This window comes from Crinia signifera, chromosome 12, assembly GCF_055691185.1.
Source record: "Crinia signifera chromosome 12, ASM5569118v1, whole genome shotgun sequence".
Taxonomy (NCBI): Eukaryota; Metazoa; Chordata; class Amphibia; order Anura; family Myobatrachidae; genus Crinia; species Crinia signifera.
This window is the reverse complement of record NC_139228.1, coordinates 43,202,157-43,220,333: the sequence shown is the minus strand read 5'-3', so window position 1 is coordinate 43,220,333 and position 18,177 is coordinate 43,202,157. Positions and strand designations below refer to the sequence as shown.

The window sequence follows — 18,177 nt, the reverse complement described above, 5'->3', positions numbered from 1 at the left end:
AACTAAAGACCCCAATACACTAGTCCAACTTGTCCTAAAGACAAGTCGGACCCGATTTCTCTTGCGCTCCCCTGGAAAATCCCGGGGGCTCATGTACGATTTGGCACTTGATTGTAATTTATCGCATGTAACTCCCAGGGAGATGGAGAATTAAAAAAACATTCAAAAGAATAGGCGGCCACTGATTTTTCTGTATAGGTCTTTTTTATTTCCTACCCACCATTCGCCAGGGATGCAGAGCAGATAGAGAGCCTCTTCCTCGCTCTGCAGATAGGTGTGTGTGCCAGCGGTGCAGCACCGCTGGCACACACCTACAAACCATATAGGATGCAATACATTGCGGGTGATAAAAAGCACCAGCGATGTGCCGCTGATGGCTGCACATACAACTTATCTTATGTGCAGCTTGTCCGACCTCCGCCCTGATGCGCACAGTGCCGCGCATCGTATTGGATGTCATACACATGCAATTTGTGGCGATTTCAACCAATTTCTCAGCCCGATCTGCCAGAATCTGGGGAAATCAGGCCCAAATCGGGCTCAAATCATATAGTTTATGGGGGCCTTTATAGTGGTTTCACTCTAAATGCAGACTATTGACCAAATATAATAGCCTCCGAGTTCTGTAGCTTGTCGAACTCTGAGGTTTTATTTAAAGGAGCATTCATTTATATGGCAAAACTATGCCCTGTTTTTTTTTTTATTATTATTTTTCAAAAGATATAGGCAACCTTACATAAACAGAATTCGTTATCTTAGTTTACAGGTCATTGTTCCATTCTTTATATACATAGTTTAATTTAATCAATATAATCATAAACAATATACATCTTCATATAAACAATTAGGAATACTATTAGATATTTTAATCATCTCTTATGTTTAACTAATCTGTTTCCCCTCACCCTTTTCTTAACCACTTTCACCTATTTATTTCTATTCCCTTCTGCATTTCTTGTTACCTTTATATATTTTATGTTAAAATTACTCCAATGGTAGTTCTCTACCTACTAGGGAGGAGTTATAGTGTGTTGGTTTACTTAACCCTATTGTGTCTTTTTCCTGTGATAGTGGTCTTTGTGGCTCCCGTTTTATAGAGCTTTTGTGAAATCTTCTTGTGATTACTTCTTGGTGTTATAAATAAATATATAAATAAAATGTGTGTTCTTACTTGTTTTTATTAAGTGTTCTGTGTAATTATTGGCTGCGTACACAGCCAATAAAACTATGCCTTGTAAATTATTGCCCCTTTCAAAAAAAAATAAACTAATGGCAACCTAGCATTAGAGTTGCCTTTAAGGTTAAGGTTAGTATTTTGTGGATTAATACTGAATATCGACAATGTCTAGGTAAACAATAAAAAGGTCGACACCACTTGGTCAACATGCTCTTGGTCATCATGGACAAAAGGAAGGAAGGGTTAAAAGGTTGACAGGTGAATTGTTAACGGTGCTTAAGCTTAACAGGTACAAATGGTCGGGGGGGGGGGGTAGCTAGTCAGGAGCATGCAATGTGCTTGTACAGGTTGAGTATTCCTTATTCAAAATGCTTGGGACCACAAGCATTTTGGATAAGGGATTTTTCAGTATATATATATATATATATATATATATATATATATATATATATATATATATATATATATATATATATATATATATATATATATATATATATATATATACAGATACAAATGACCGCACTCTCACCCAAAGTAGCAACAGTGGGGTGCCCAACCAAAAGCACCGGCCAAAAGGCTGGTACTCAAAAATAGTCCAGGAATCCACACACAAGGTGTAGAAAGGAGAGCACTCTCCAATCACAAATATAATTTTGTGAAAATCCAAATGAGTTAAATAATGAAATAAAGAGACATCACAATCCTTGGAGGTAAAGGTGATATAATAGTATGATAGCCCCGACGTTTCGGTCCAAATCAAGGACCATTATCAAGGAGCCTAAGGCATACAGAAAACATAGGTCATATACACATTAACATTACAGCAGAAATGTGCATGAATACAGCAAAGTAAAGGTAAAGTCTTACATTGTCATCAAAGTATACAGGTAGTCAGCGATGAGGTAATCTCTGCCTTGTAGGACAGGACAAGATCAGCTACCTAGTGAGTGCAGTCCGGGTCCCGCTATATATACCCATAGGAAGGGGTTAAGGAGCAGGAGATCGCGCCATAATAGCCTGCGTGTCAGGCTGCTGGAGCGCAAGGCGATTTCCGGAAATACCGGAAGTCAAGTGGTCGGTGGAACGCACTTGACCCGCACAGCTTCCGGGTAGCCGGGAGCTGTGTCATAGTTGCATGAGTACGGAGCGGCGAATGAAAATACTGCGCTAATGGGGACTTGTTAAACAATGCAAACGGATGATCAAGGGTCAATCAGGACCCATTAGAGAGACAATTAGTCAAATGGGATTAGGAGGGATCGCGCATGGCAGGGTAAATAGCGAGAGCCGGAGCCAGAAGCAGGAGAGTGCTGGGGAGGCAGATAAGACGGCGAATGGTTACAGATAATACTGAAGGGTCAAAGTTAGTGCCAGAGGGCACTGTATAGTAGTCTAACGAGTAACCAGGCAAAACTGGGTGGAAATTAAATGAAAATAAATCATAAATGTCCGGGAGTGCTAAAGGTGAGAGAGATAAAATTGTGAAAGTAACTTAAAAACTGAACAAGAGGAGATGGTAGTGTGCAAAAGAGGGGTACAATGGGGCTGACATGATATTGCAAAGGTGAATAATTACACAAACAAAAGGGCGTGGCTACACATATGGAAAAATGCTGAAGACAATTATGCGGTGAATACAGAGCATACATATGGATGGGATAGAGCATAAATGCATGTTGGTCCAGCGGCATCAACAATGTATACATAGGTGTCACAAGAACAACAGATAATATATATAGACATATAGGTAGAGGATGGATACATCAACATGGTCTCAGAAAAATGGACAGGGGGTTGTTTTCATTAAGACCCCTGGGTGCGATTGTGTCAAGTCTATGAATCCAGCGGCTCTCAAGTTTTTTAAGTCTCAGGCCCCTGTCACCTCCACGGGGTGATGGGGGTACCCAGTCAATGAGTCGGCATCGGAGGTTGGCGTTCTGATGACCTGCTGCAAGGAAATGTCTAGGGATGGGCAATGAGTCGGCATCGGAGGTTGGCGTTCTGATGACCTGCTGCAAGGAAATGTCTAGGGATGGGCAAATCTGCTTTCTTAGATTCAAGTGCACTACGGATGGAATTCCTGTGGTTCGCCATCCTCTCTCTAAATTTCCTGGAGGTCATGCCAACATAGGCCAGTCCACAAGGGCAGTTCAGGAGATAAATAATATGGTCCATTTGGCAATGGAGGCGGTATTTGATTTTTATTGGTTTACCCGAGTGGGCGGGTAAACCAATAAAAATCAAATACCGCCTCCATTGCCAAATGGACCATATTATTTATCTCCTGAACTGCCCTTGTGGACTGGCCTATGTTGGCATGACCTCCAGGAAATTTAGAGAGAGGATGGCGAACCACAGGAATTCCATCCGTAGTGCACTTGAATCTAAGAAAGCAGATTTGCCCATCCCTAGACATTTCCTTGCAGCAGGTCATCAGAACGCCAACCTCCGATGCCGACTCATTGACTGGGTACCCCCATCACCCCGTGGAGGTGACAGGGGCCTGAGACTTAAAAAACTTGAGAGCCGCTGGATTCATAGACTTGACACAATCGCACCCAGGGGTCTTAATGAAAACAACCCCCTGTCCATTTTTCTGAGACCATGTTGATGTATCCATCCTCTACCTATATGTCTATATATATTATCTGTTGTTCTTGTGACACCTATGTATACATTGTTGATGCCGCTGGACCAACATGCATTTATGCTCTATCCCATCCATATGTATGCTCTGTATTCACCGCATAATTGTCTTCAGCATTTTTCCATATGTGTAGCCACGCCCTTTTGTTTGTGTAATTATTCACCTTTGCAATATCATGTCAGCCCCATTGTACCCCTCTTTTGCACACTACCATCTCCTCTTGTTCAGTTTTTAAGTTACTTTCAAAATTTTATCTCTCTCACCTTTAGCACTCCCGGACATTTATGATTTATTTTCATTTAATTTCCACCCAGTTTTGCCTGGTTACTCGTTAGACTACTATACAGTGCCCTCTGGCACTAACTTTGACCCTTCAGTATTATCTGTAACCATTCGCCGTCTTATCTGCCTCCCCAGCACTCTCCTGCTTCTGGCTCCGGCTCTCGCTATTTACCCTGCCATGCGCGATCCCTCCTAATCCCATTTGACTAATTGTCTCTCTAATGGGTCCTGATTGACCCTTGATCATCCGTTTGCATTGTTTAACAAGTCCCCATTAGCGCAGTATTTTCATTCGCCGCTCCGTACTCATGCAACTATGACACAGCTCCCGGCTACCCGGAAGCTGTGCGGGTCAAGTGCGTTCCACCGACCACTTGACTTCCGGTATTTCCGGAAATCGCCTTGCGCTCCAGCAGCCTGACACGCAGGCTATTATGGCGCGATCTCCTGCTCCTTAACCCCTTCCTATGGGTATATATAGCGGGACCCGGACTGCACTCACTAGGTAGCTGATCTTGTCCTGTCCTACAAGGCAGAGATTACCTCATCGCTGACTACCTGTATACTTTGATGACAATGTAAGACTTTACCTTTACTTTGCTGTATTCATGCACATTTCTGCTGTAATGTTAATGTGTATATGACCTATGTTTTCTGTATGCCTTAGGCTCCTTGATAATGGTCCTTGATTTGGACCGAAACGTCGGGGCTATCATACTATTATATCACCTTTACCTCCAAGGATTGTGATGTCTCTTTATTTCATTATTTAACTCATTTGGATTTTCACAAAATTATATTTGTGATTGGAGAGTGCTCTCCTTTCTACACCTTGTGTGTGGATTCCTGGACTATATATATATATATATATATATATATATATATACACACACACACACACACACACACACACACACACACATACACCTACATGCATACACAGACACACACTTACCTAGTCCCCTGTTGGTGCCCCGATGGTCTCCCGACGTCCCCGGTGGTCTTCAGGATCCTCTTCCCAGGACCGAAGATGCCGCTGGAGAGGATACCGGAGGCCACCGTGGACATTGGGGGATGAGGTAAGTATGAAAAAAAGGGCTGGGGAAAAAAAATATTCTGAAAAAAACACGGTTTTCTGAATATTTTGGTTTTTGGAATACACGGATAAGGGAGACCCGACCTGTATTGCTACAGTATTTGAAACAAGTATGGAAACAAAATAAATAGGATTTAGTACAGCAATCAATGAATATAGAAGTGAGGAGTAATTTGGGTACTATTGTGAGTTACTATAGAATAAAAAAGTTAAAATAAGAAATAAGCAAATCAGACGTTGCTGCTTAACTATAATATGGCTATGCACAAATGCACGTAGAATTGATGACCAGTGGGTAAATAAGTCATGATTGGTGCTTATCCTCCTTATGGTCCATCCATGGGGTTGTCCAGCATCTTCAGTAAGGGTAAATAATTAGGAAACTCTGGTATTAGCATTTCTATTATGTTATGACTCTACTTTTAAGGACATACACTACATATCCTTCAATGTAAACAATAAACACTGTATATGAGGAATCCAGTGTTTTGAAGCTGCATTATGTGCACTTGTGCAAGTGAGATGGGGTAAAAATTTAAGCCAGAAAGGAGCAAAATTAAAATGGGTTCACAGCCCTCATGCTCAGAGCGGTCTTTGGCTTATATAATGCCCTAGGCAAGATTTTGGTTGGTCCCCCTAGAGCCGTCGTTCTTTTTGCCCCGACCCAATGCTTCTTATCACATTACACCACATCATATTGCTCCTTATTCACAACACACCATACTGTATTGTTCCTTATTAATATTGCACCACACAGTAGTGTCCGTTATACACATTAAACCACACAATAGTGCACATCATGCACATAGTGCCACAGAGTAATAGCAACCCTTGTAGACATAATGCCACACAGTATTGTTATACCACACATTAGTAATGCTCTTATAAACAAAATGCTACAAAAGGAGAAAGCTATACCCCCTGAAAAGGGAATAATTGCAGAGCTCGGATAAAAGATATGGTGCCTATATGAACTTCCACGTAAAGAGACCCACTATACCTATACGGGACTGGTAAATATTGCTCATTTACAGCCCCAATAGTTGAACTATTGCCTTATAACCGCACAATTATAGCCAAACAAGCCTCATAGCCAGCCCATGCCTTTTTATGTTATATATTGTGGGTCTTGTGTCATATTTGAGTGTGATTATATATGTATTGCATATTTTATTGTGACATTTGGTAAATTTTTATTAAAAGAAGGATTTATTTTATTGATTGACTCACTATAATTTGTATTTTGAGTGGAGCGGCGCCATCTGGTGGTGATACTACTTATCACCACATACCACTTTTTGTTCAACATCCAATGTAAAGACCATTTTTGATAAAAAAAAAAAAAAAAAAAAGATTACTATGATTTGAAACATTTAAACCAGACTGTTTGAATCGCAGAAAAAAAATTGGACTGAAAAAGGTGAAACAATTCATGGTTGTGTAACTTCATTCTGTGGTTTTAGGTTTTACTTTTGACAGGACCGCCACCTAGTGGCTACAAGAATTTATGGCAATATGTACTCAGTAGCGCTGTGTCAGATCTGAGCAATTGGCAGTCACTGTCTATAGGATTTCTTCCACACATATGTATCTAATTAAACCGAGCCATACTATGTTTTTTTCACTAATATCTCCAGAGCCAAAGCGATTGAACTCAAACCTACAAGGTCACTTGTTTCCATTCCTAGAGTTTAAAAGAAATGAACTAGAGCAGACTGTTGATGTCATCTTAAGCCGCACAATCTGATGCTAGGAAAACCTTAGAAAGTCTCTGGCTGTGGTTGGAGGACTCTACAGAGAGCAAAGCAGTTCTAGTACATTGCAAGAGGAAAACAATGAAGAAGTTAAACCCAACCCACAAAGAGAATGAAACAATTACTATTCCCTAGGAGGCCGCTTATCACAAACATCCTGATGTGGTCTGCGGAGAACAGTCTGGTGCCACATTTAGAAGATCACATGTGTTCACTACAGATCAGACTGAATGAACATTCTGATAACATTAGGAAAGGTTTCATTCTGTGACCCAGCTGCCAAACATCTTATTACAAACATATTCCTTCTTTAATGTGTAAAGCCCTCTGAACGCAGTCTAAGGATATTTTATAGATTTCAAAGTTACAGATATTTTTTATCTGCCGACTCAACGAGTGCGGAAACTGAAAGAAATGATACTGCCATACATTATTATGACGTTCTACTGCACAGATTATTCCCATATGTACTGTTAGTGGGGTTAAAGAGCTACATATATCTTGGGGGTTCACCTGAACCATGAGGGTTTATCTGAGCTCACTTCACCATCCGGCATACAGACATTCTACTGATACAGGACATCAAGGACTACAACCACCATGCTAAGCCCATCAAGCTAATTACCTTCTGTACAGTGTTCTCTGACTCTCTCAGCTCTCTCGTTATTCTCAGTCACAGGATTACCATACAACTCGTTTTGAAATTCCTCATCCATTTCTGAATTAAAAGAAGAATGTGAAGTCGTTATTTTAATTGAGACCGTGATCCCAAAGCCCATAGATGCCGTACAGATATGTTTTCATTGCTTGGTAAATCGCGCAGCACCCTCATAATAAAAATGTAACCCCATCTCTGTGAGAAATGTGCAAAGTATCTGCTAAAAATGACAGCGTCGCTCACACTTGTTATATCAATTAAAATAAAAACTGCTGTGTAGCCTTAATAAAAATTGAATCTTGAAAAAAACTGCTGTGTAAAAAAAAAAAAAGAAGATATTTCCGATATAAGATAAACATTACAGGCCATTGTGATGAATAAATAGGTTTACTTGGCCATTCTCACACCTATTTTGACAAATTCACTTAAAGGGCTTCAAATCTTTTCCAGAGCGCAGACCACAGCTCTACTTCAATAAATAAGCCCTTTAATTAGTACTTACACCAACGGAGTGTCAATGTTCCGCACACACAAGTTTTAAACAGACACAAAGGGGTCCATGCACTAACCCTTGGAGAGAGATAAAGTGGAAGAAGATAAAGAAGATACCAACCAATCAGCTCCTGTCATTTTTCAGATACACGGGGGTATTCAATGTCAGGGGCACGGCTGTCGAGCTAGCGTGACAGCCGTGCCCCTGTCCCGTTCTCGGTGAGCTCGCCTGGAGCTCGGCAGTCAGGATTCAATGTCCCGGCCGCCGAGCGGTGAGAAGGGGGCGTGGCTGCGAGTTGCGGCCGGGAAGTGACGAGCTGCAGCCGGCAGCTCGTCACTTCCTGGCTGTTCTCGGCAGAACGAGCCCGACAGCTAGAGCTGTCGGGCTCGTTCTGACAGGAAACCCTGTTCATTGCTGTCGGGGAAGACAGCATTGAATAGGGCCCGTCGAGCATCTCCCCCACGGGAGATGCTCGACGGCGATTGAATCTCCCCCACAGCCTGTAATATGGCAGTTAGGAGCTTGCTGGATGGTACTTTTTTCTCAGTAAATTGTATTTTTCTCCAAGGCTTAGTACATAATAAGGATTGTTATGGGGGCGAAGCAGTATCAGCACCAGCATCTGCATTGATACTGCGTCTCGCCCATGTATGAAGGAGAACGGTGCCTGTCATTATCGGCGCTGCTATCTAAAAGACTGTTTGGACACCTGCAGATATCAATATCGACAGCTGCAGTTATCGTTGCCCATCCACCACAGCAGGGAGAGCGCTGTCCCTCGCTGCGGCGTCCGCAGGCTGCAAAGAAGATCTTGGGTTACTCATGAGATCTTGTGCACAGTGGTGCCGAAAGGGGGGTTCTGGTACTTCAGGCCAAGTCTGATGGAGGGCCCGATGGGGGCCCAGGGCCCACTACTCCCTTCCCATTGCAGATAGCTGGGCACACGGAAATACCTAGCATTAGATCGACATGACTGAAGGTCAACAGGGTCATTAGGTCGACACAAGCATTAGGTCAACATTGGGAATGTCAACAGTCAAAATGTCCACGTGGGGTTTTTCACTTTTTCTTGAGCCGACATGTGCCGACAGGCGGTATTTCATGTCCTACCATCAACTAGGGCATGGTGGGAGAATAAAATAGTGTACCAAGCGTAGCGGGGCACCATGCCGAAGCATGGCGAGTGCAGCTGTGCACTTTTTAAGTGTCAATATTGACTTTCAGGTCGAAAAAAAAAGTGAAAAATCCCATGTCGACCATGCCCATGTCAATCTAATGAACCTGACGACCTAACCCCATGGTGACCTTCAGTCATGTCAACCTAGTTGTTGCCTATCCAATGATTCATACCTGGGCACAGAGAGAGAGAGAGTGAACTAAATGCCACAGCAGCAGCCTTTCTCCCCAGCCCAGCTCAAACTGCTCAGTGCTGTGTGCCGAGCTGGGAGAGAGGCAGCTGCAGCCTGTCGCTTCTCTCTCCCTGAGAGGGTGTGCCTCTACTGGGGTCTAGTAGAGCTGTTGGCATCCCATGCTCATACATACCCAGTGATGCCTGCCAGGTATCGAGACATAGCGCCTTAATCTGTCCTGCTTGTCCTGACCATATATTAAGGTTTAATAAAACAAAAAAGTGTTTACACTCAATACATTCTTTTTAAATATTTCCTACCTGGTTCCTCTCGTGAGTGGGTCAGCTTCATATTTCCGATAATGATTGACTCGTCATCTTCAGGAAAGCTCATTTGATCATCATCTGAATCCATATCTAGATCCCACTGTTGTTCAGAATGTATGTAAAGAATGAAGTTATAAGAGGACAATCTGGCATTTACACATACAATGCTTTCAGTCAGACCACAGTTGAGAATCACAATCCTCTTATTCTTATGTAAATGAGTGTGAAGGAGACCAGTATTTCATTTTCTACACATGTATATGGGAAGCTTGGTTACGGAGAAAGCCCACTTATGGATAGAACCCACCCACAGAGAGACAGCAGATGTACTTGCATGGTACATCCTGAGGAAAAGCAGGAAGCTCCCCCCTTAAACAATCACTATCTGCCAGCCCCAAAGTGTGCTTCTCTGTAGTGCTCCACTTCCTATCAGTATTCAGATTCACAAACTGTATGCCAGATTTCACCAGACTCGGTACTATGCCAATTTATTGTGTGTATTATTGTTTTTGAATAAATTGTTACGCTATGTGCAATATTGAATCTTAAACCGAGGTATACAAGTGAAGGAGAAAGGGAATCTTATTTTGAACATCAGACGAGATATCTTGTGGCCTAAGGAAAGGCTCATTTGTGGTACGGAGAATATTCTTTGACCAGAGAGATTTTTATTATAGGTTTATTTTAATATCTACACTATGAAGGTGGCGATTTGTTTGTTCTTTTTTTGAGGTTTCGCATTTCTACAGGACTTACCAACATTGAAATCCTTCATATCTCAAGTGGGAGCGCCCTATCAGACCCTTCTGTTTTTTTATCTACTATTGCTGGATAGTTTGTGACTATCTTTTATGATAAGGCTGCACCCTTTGTTTAGAGCGCAGGTTCTTTTACCACTTCTTTGTAACTGAACTGAAGTAACCTGAACTGATAGGAGGCAGCACCGGGAGGACGTCCAGTGCCACATGTGGACTCTGTTAATACCGATATTTATATAACCAGAAGAACAATAAGTGAAATGCGCAGTTTACGTACTCTTTCCTTAACTTGCGTACCCTTTATCTCTAGCTACGTGCAAACAAAGCGTAGCGCAATGTAGCGGACCTTTTCCGTGTGTTGTACACGCTGGATCAGTTCCAGTAATAAGAAATCCCTTCGCAGTACTTAGTATAGAATACCTTTTATGGACAATGTCCGTAATATACCTTATCGCTAGATGCGAATAATAGACAAGACAAAGATATAACAAAGTGAGGAGATAGATTCTCCAAATAGTGTATTTAGTCCCTAGCGGACAAAAGGGGATTACAGAAAGTAAGAACACAGCGTTACACTTGATACAGTTAAACTAACAATAATAACTATACTTTAAACTAACAAGGGGACAGAAACAGATACATAATATAATCAGCCACATTGAACAAACAGGAATACAAATGTTACCGTAAAGAGAATATCGCAGCGCAGTCCGGTCGGAGCTCGCTATATTCAGATTGAACTATAGCCCGGGCAATGGTGAAGGGATAGATGCAGTGCCAAAGTGACCGAGCCAGCTCAGGGATAGCTATTTTATAGGGTCCAAGAAGGGGGGTCAAAGGCCGTTGTAATTGGTCAAGGGTTCAAATGTCCAGTCTTCAGTGATTGGGGCAAGGTATTGCACCTGGTTTGGATTGGTGCAGGGGGGAGGGTACTTTGGTGTCCTTTGTTTGTTAGCATCGTCGCCAGGGTCGTAAATCAGCAACAAGAACTGGTTACAACTTGATTCCTTTGTCTTACACAGGACACATGGCAAAAGTACATATAATAAGTATTTTGTCCGTAATTATCAAACCATAGGACATGCGAATATTTGGCTGCGACCGGAATGCTGCGCACGGGACACAGAACATAAAGATACCAAACATGTACAGAAACAATCGTGTATTGCTGATTAATCTATGTGTGGTGCAATAAACCTTTAATAAACTATATTTTATTTAGTGTAAGTTTGGTATTATGAATTTATGTGTATTAGTATGGCTGCGCTTATGGTCCACTTTGCTACACAGACTCGGTATAATACTTTATTTGCGCAACTCTGCGAACCAAGATGGCGGCCATACTATCCTAAAATGGCGTGTGTGCAACTCGACTTTAACAACTCGGAGAAAAGGATTTATCAGTAAGTACAAAATCCCATTTTCTCCTTCATCCACCAGGTGGCACTGGAGTTTACAGTGGGGACGTCCAGAGCTCCCATCACGGGTCCCCTAACACCACTCGGCCAAACTGAGAAGCCTGAGCCGCAAAGATGTCAAGCCGGAAGAACCTTTTGTACAGTCCAGGTGGCCGCTCTAAAAAGCTGTTGAATAGAAACACCTCTGGCAGCCGCCCAAGAGGGGCCCACTGATCTGGAGGCCTAAACAAGGCTGATGGATTGATGCATGGGGGGTGGGTTTCCAGGTACTCAGTACACCCCCCCTATGTGCGCATATGGTGTCCACTTACATCCAGCATCCCAGCACATTAAACATCCCTTTTATTCACAAAACAATGCAAATATGACACAGGCGTAGCTTTTGCCTATTTAAATTATATGAGGCATGCCTGCATTCTGTTTGGGACTGAGCTGTATCTGCGTACAAAATGCTATGCTGAAGTAGTTTTCATAAAAAAAAAAATATATATAAATCAATTTTTCTACATATATTTACATGAAAGATTAGGATCCTGGGAATAAACTACAGTCACTGGCACAAAACATCTATCCAAAGTTAATACTAATTACTTCATTTTCTTTCCAAACCTCCAAGAGCGGAAGAAATGTTGCCTTTAGTGTGAAAATGGAATTAGTAACTTGGGACTACAATTTAACAGATGGATGTTTTCTTAGCACTTTTAAAGCCACCATAGAAACCTATTGAATCTAGTCCCTGCTAGCTGGCTCCATGCAGCAGTGATTGTGATGTCATCAGGATTATGATGTCACAAACAATAGAAGGTTATAAATTGCAGCTCCTGGGAGGTGAGGCTTTGATAGGTGAAGTAGTGGTTGAGAGGAGAGGAGTGAGAATAGATTTGAGATGAATAATCTACATTTAATGATTTTTGTTCTGGTGACATTGCTCACCATGAGATCCCAAGGCCAGACTACAGGTACACCGGAAGGTAATGGAGAATTATTTCTATGAATTTCTATAAGTAAGAATAGCTAAACTAATTTATATAGGATAACGGGTGTATTTACCTTTGGAGAGCCATACTGCTGTATCACAGTGTTTAGCCTCCCACATTTCATGTCGCTACAATACAAGTACCGCCGTAATTCCTGCTCTGGTAACACCATCTATAATGCCATTACCAGGGAAAGAGTACGAACACTGCTTTATTCTGGTCATAGGATGGTTTTTACTGTGTTAGTATTATAATTATGTTTAATTATTAAATAATATAAACACAATGATAATACATAAACAATGCATCCAATATTAATAATAGTGACTTTGTTCTCTTTCTACACCTTCAAGTGAGGAAGAAAAGTGCCCACAATTTTGTAAAAGGAATTAGCAAATTGGAAAAAAAATATTAGTAGATGGATGTGAAACATGTTTTCAGTTTTATTAGCAATTTAAAGCCAACCATATAAACCTACTGGGTCTAATCCCAGGTAGCTGGTACCATGCAGTGGTGTCTGTGGTCATAGACATGATGTAATTATGATGTCACAGACAATAGAAGGGAATAAATTGCAGCTCCTGGGAGGGGAGGCTTTGATAGGTGAAGTAGTGGTAGAGAGGAGAGGAGTGAGAATAGATTTGAGATGAATAATCTACATTTAATGAATTTTCTTCTGGTGACATTGGTCACCATGAGAATCCAAGGCCAGACTACAGGTACACCGGAAGGTAATGGGGACTGGGGAATAATTCTATTAATTTAGTAAGGAATATATAGAACATAACAGGTATATTTATGGTAGGACATTCCTATTGCTGATGAGACAGACCTATGTATCACAGCGTTTAATTATTACATATTACATGGTGTTACCTGTTCTGGTAGCAACATCTTATAATGTCATTGCCAGAGTAGGAGGACTAACACTGCTTTATTCCAGGCCTAGGATTTTTTTTTATGTGATAGCATTTTAATTATGTCTAATTATTAAAATACTATAAACGCACTGTATACAATAACATGTATGTGTGCATCTTTATTAGGAAAGTAACATTTCTATGTATTTGTTTATTTTTAAAGGTGCTACAGAGACCAGTTCTATGGAGCAAAGGAGCTGGAGATCAGGTACAGAACTTGTTTAATGTTTCTCCTGTAACAAATGTTTTGATGTAAAAGTCTAAAAGAGATTGTTACATTTCTGGCTGGAAATTACATTAATAGTAATATTAGTATATTACACAACAGAATTGCCTATAATGCACTACAGATCAGCACAACAGGATATAGATTATAGATATATACACACACACACACACACACACACACACACACACGCACGCACAGGCCTGTGAATATTGGGCAGGTTGTGCATTACACAAGCGTCAGCCATTCTCAACCTTAGATAACCGCACGTGATAGGCTGACAGCAGTCATGTGCACATTGACTCCTTCCCCACAGCTGTGCTCAGACTACGTATGCTGTGATACTGGCCAATGGCTGGATAGCGGCTGCAGTATCACAGCACATGTAAGCTCCGTACAGACATCCCAGCCTTACCCATATGAAATGTTTCTATACATACATGTATCACGTGCTTATCTCATCTGTCTTTCTTTCTTTCCTGAACAGCAACATCAATCCTAGACATAGTATCAACATGTGGATATATCTTTGTATGCATCCTGATCCTGGTGGGACTGTACAAACTGTACAAGAGCATCCATGCATTGTAAGTTACTAACGTTCTCTACACATTACACAGGTCTCTGGCCTGAAATATTTACTACAGTGATGGATACACTGGGGGGGGGACAGGTCTCTGGGCTGGGCTGTGTGCGCTATTATCAACTAACATCTTCTCATTATTGTTATATTTCAGCTACCAAGAAAGATGCCAACAGCTGGATGACATAGAACAGGAAGTGCCGGAAAAGGTGGCAGGCCCAGAAACAGACATTGAGGCGATGCTGGTGGACTCTCTATTTAAACATCATGACGCAGAATATTATGCGGAAGATAAATATCATGTGGAAGATGAAGTGCAGCATTACCAAAGACAACATGATGTGGCACACCACCATAGAGATTACCAGCACGGAGAACACCACCAAAAAGTGAACCAGCACAGAGAACACGAGGCAGAACATCACACAGAGCGCGGCAAAAAAGAACAAAAGCCAGCTAAAAAAGAAAAAAAGCCTGTGACAAGCCAGATGGTAAAGAAGCCCGCCCAGAAGCAACACATAAAAAAAGCAGCGCCAAAGAAACCGACAAAAGCAAAGAAATCCAAAGCCGCCAAAAAATCCAGGCGCTAAACAGAGAGCCAAGAAGTCGGAATAGGCTTGGATTTACCCTGATTCACACAGATCTCAAAACAGGATATTATTGGCTTTCCAGCTGTCACATGTGACAGCATATAGCCAATAAAATCCCGTTTTGAGATCCGTGTAAATCCGAGTAAATCCTAGCCTGCACATCTCTAATCTTAATCCTGGTGCTGCTGTGGCTTCCTAGAGCTGGTATTGGTGAGACTGGTCACCTGCTTCTAACTCCAGCAAGCCGATACCATAGCTCAGATCCTGCGGTTGCTTCAGATGCTGGGACTGCTACTCGTCTGTGATAATACCTGCTCAGACGGAACAGGAATGACAACTGGGGATTAGGGCTACTGGCGACACCCCAAAAACAAAAACGACACCAGGCAGCCACCTCACGGGTGTGTTGGAAGAGCTGCTAAATTGATAATTATTCTTAACATGATGACAGTGGCATCTAACTCATTAAGTTAAACTCACTTATTAACTTGAAGATTTAAACCAGGCATGGGGAACCTTTGACCCTCCAGCTGTTGTTGAACTACACATCCCAGCCTGCCCTGCTACAGTTTTGCTATTTAGCCATGCTAAACCTGTTGCAGGGCATGCTTGGATGTGTAGTTTAACAACAGCTGCAGGGCCAAAGGTTCCCTATGCCTGATTTAAAACCAGGCAACGCTGGGTACTTCAGCTGGTCAACAAATCAGCCTAATCTAATAAACATGATTCTGTTTTGGGGCACTCGGGTATACGTGCAGAATGGATTGTAAATGTAAAACATATACAGTATTTCCCATTTAAAAAATCAGGGCATAAAGACTTTAAATGGTGAGTCTGCTCAAAACACAACTACATAACACGATGCAAATATGGCATTGTGGTGCAATTAATCCCAAAGATTAAAAAGCATTACAGCCAGGACACAACCTTGTGTCCTGGCTGTAATCTAAAGGGCAATGAGTGTATCCTAAGCAAGCCGAAGTTCCTTCACAGCAGCGATGCCGAGATCATGACCCCGGGAGACGGTACCCAGAAGGGGATACGGGCATATTGTCTACAGCATTTAGGTCTACAAGCATTAGGTCTACACCACTAGGTCGACCTGCATTAAGGTCGACAAGCATTTAGGTCGACATGACTGAAGGTCGTCAGGGTCATTAGGTCAACATGGGGAAGGTCGACAGTCAAAAGGGAAAAAAATGTCAAATTTTTCACTGTTGACCTTATACCTGTCGACCTAATGACCATGTCGACATAACACCTGTCGACCTAACACATGTCGACCTAATGACCCTGTCGACCTAACCCATGTCGACCTTCAGTCAGGTCGACCTAAATGCAAGTCGACCTAATGGTGTAGACCTAATGCTTGTAGACCTAAATGCAGTCTGATGATCCCATTCCCCTAGAAGTCGTGTCTCGCCGCGCACTGTGGAGCCGAGCTCGCTGTGCAGCTGCCATGCTGACTGAGCCGCGGCTGGAGCGAAGAGGACCATCTAGCACATTGCTGATAGCATCAGGACCCTCCACAGGACTACAATACTGAACACAGGTGAGAGGTGCATCGCGGGGGGACGGGACGCCAGCCCCCAGCACCACCACCTTGTGCCTTTTCCATCCAGTGACTGTCTGTACAAACAGACCCCTTATACCACCGTCGAGGCGAACTGATAATCTGTTTACCCCCAGTCACCCACAGCCCCTCTGGGAACAAATAGTGGACAGCCCACTATATTATCCCCCTTCTCCCCCCCCCCCCCAAAAAAAATTAAAAAATTTACATTGCACACATAATTTGGCATTGTGACCTAGAATTATAGTGTGATCATTAATAAAAATCATTTTGTCACTCATCTATTCTCCATTTCCTTGGAAAAAGGTGTTACACTAATATACATTTGCATATAATATTCCCACGCAGCGCCCATTAGGAGCTGAGTGCAGAACTACCAATATATTTGGCCCTTATCCATACCAGGTTGGCCACCTGTCAGTACTGCAGCTAGACATGGGTTTATCATCAAGAGTTGCCATTGATGATGAAATTGCAAGTGTCCATCAATAGTAACCAAATATGCTATGGGATGCCAGCGATGATTTTGGCCATCACTGGCAATCCCTGTTCTTTCAGTAAATGACCCGTAGGCCCAGGGGCGGATTGGAGATTAAAACCAGCCCGGGAAATATCATGAAGCATCCCTAATGCGCGGGGGGGGACCTATTGCGCGCCGAAGGCGCGTGCATTTTTTGGGGGTGTGGCCTAGCGGTGTGGGGGCATGGTCTATTTCAGCAAGGTCCAGCGGCAGCCAGCAAGGGACTGGGAGCACCTCACCTGAGCACCTGCTGGCGGCAGGGAAGGGATCTGAGTGCACCCCACCTGGGCGCCCGGTGGTGTGAGGGAAGAGACACAGGTGCTCCCTGTTGGGGCACTCAGCGGCAGCCGGAAGAGACACAGGCGTTCCCCCCGCTTGGCCAAGAAATTTCACAGAGACACAGGCGTTCCCCCCGCTTGGCCAAGAAATTTCACAGAGACACAGGCGTTCCCCCCGCTTGGCCAAGAAATTTCAGACGGCACTCACAGGATTTTTTGAAAAGCAAAATAAGTGTTTTAATCCGACATGTTTCAGGCAACACAGTCCTGCCCTCAGGGATCAACATGAACATTAACAGTGATACACAAATACCCCCACAAGAACCCGCCCCCATACAATTTATTAATACAGGCGGCGGCCATCGCTGGCTGTCACACTGCGCCGCTTCTGATGTCATCAGTAGGCCCTGCATCCATCCAGATACCCAGCCCTTCCAATCAACGTCATTAGCCTGTGCCGCACGCCGCAGGTGAGCGTTCACCTGTATTAATTTATTGTGTGGGGGCGGGTTCTTGTGGGGGTATTTATGTGTATCACTGGTAATGTTC

At 42.7% G+C, this 18,177-nt stretch overlaps 1 protein-coding gene across 8 annotated transcripts in view; it reads right to left on the bottom strand.

The window, feature by feature from the left end:
* Window positions 1–18,177, bottom strand: part of FSIP1 (fibrous sheath interacting protein 1) — an 83,155-nt gene that overhangs the window by 55,519 nt on the left and 9,459 nt on the right. For all 8 annotated transcript variants that reach the window (XM_083167226.1, XM_083167233.1, XM_083167228.1 and 5 more), the window contains 2 exons: window positions 9,780–9,885; window positions 7,585–7,677 (listed from right to left, as the gene is read on the bottom strand). In XM_083167226.1, the coding sequence (XP_083023352.1) occupies window positions 7,585–7,677; window positions 9,780–9,885 (199 nt within the window). The remainder of the gene's footprint in view (window positions 1–7,584; window positions 7,678–9,779; window positions 9,886–18,177) is intronic.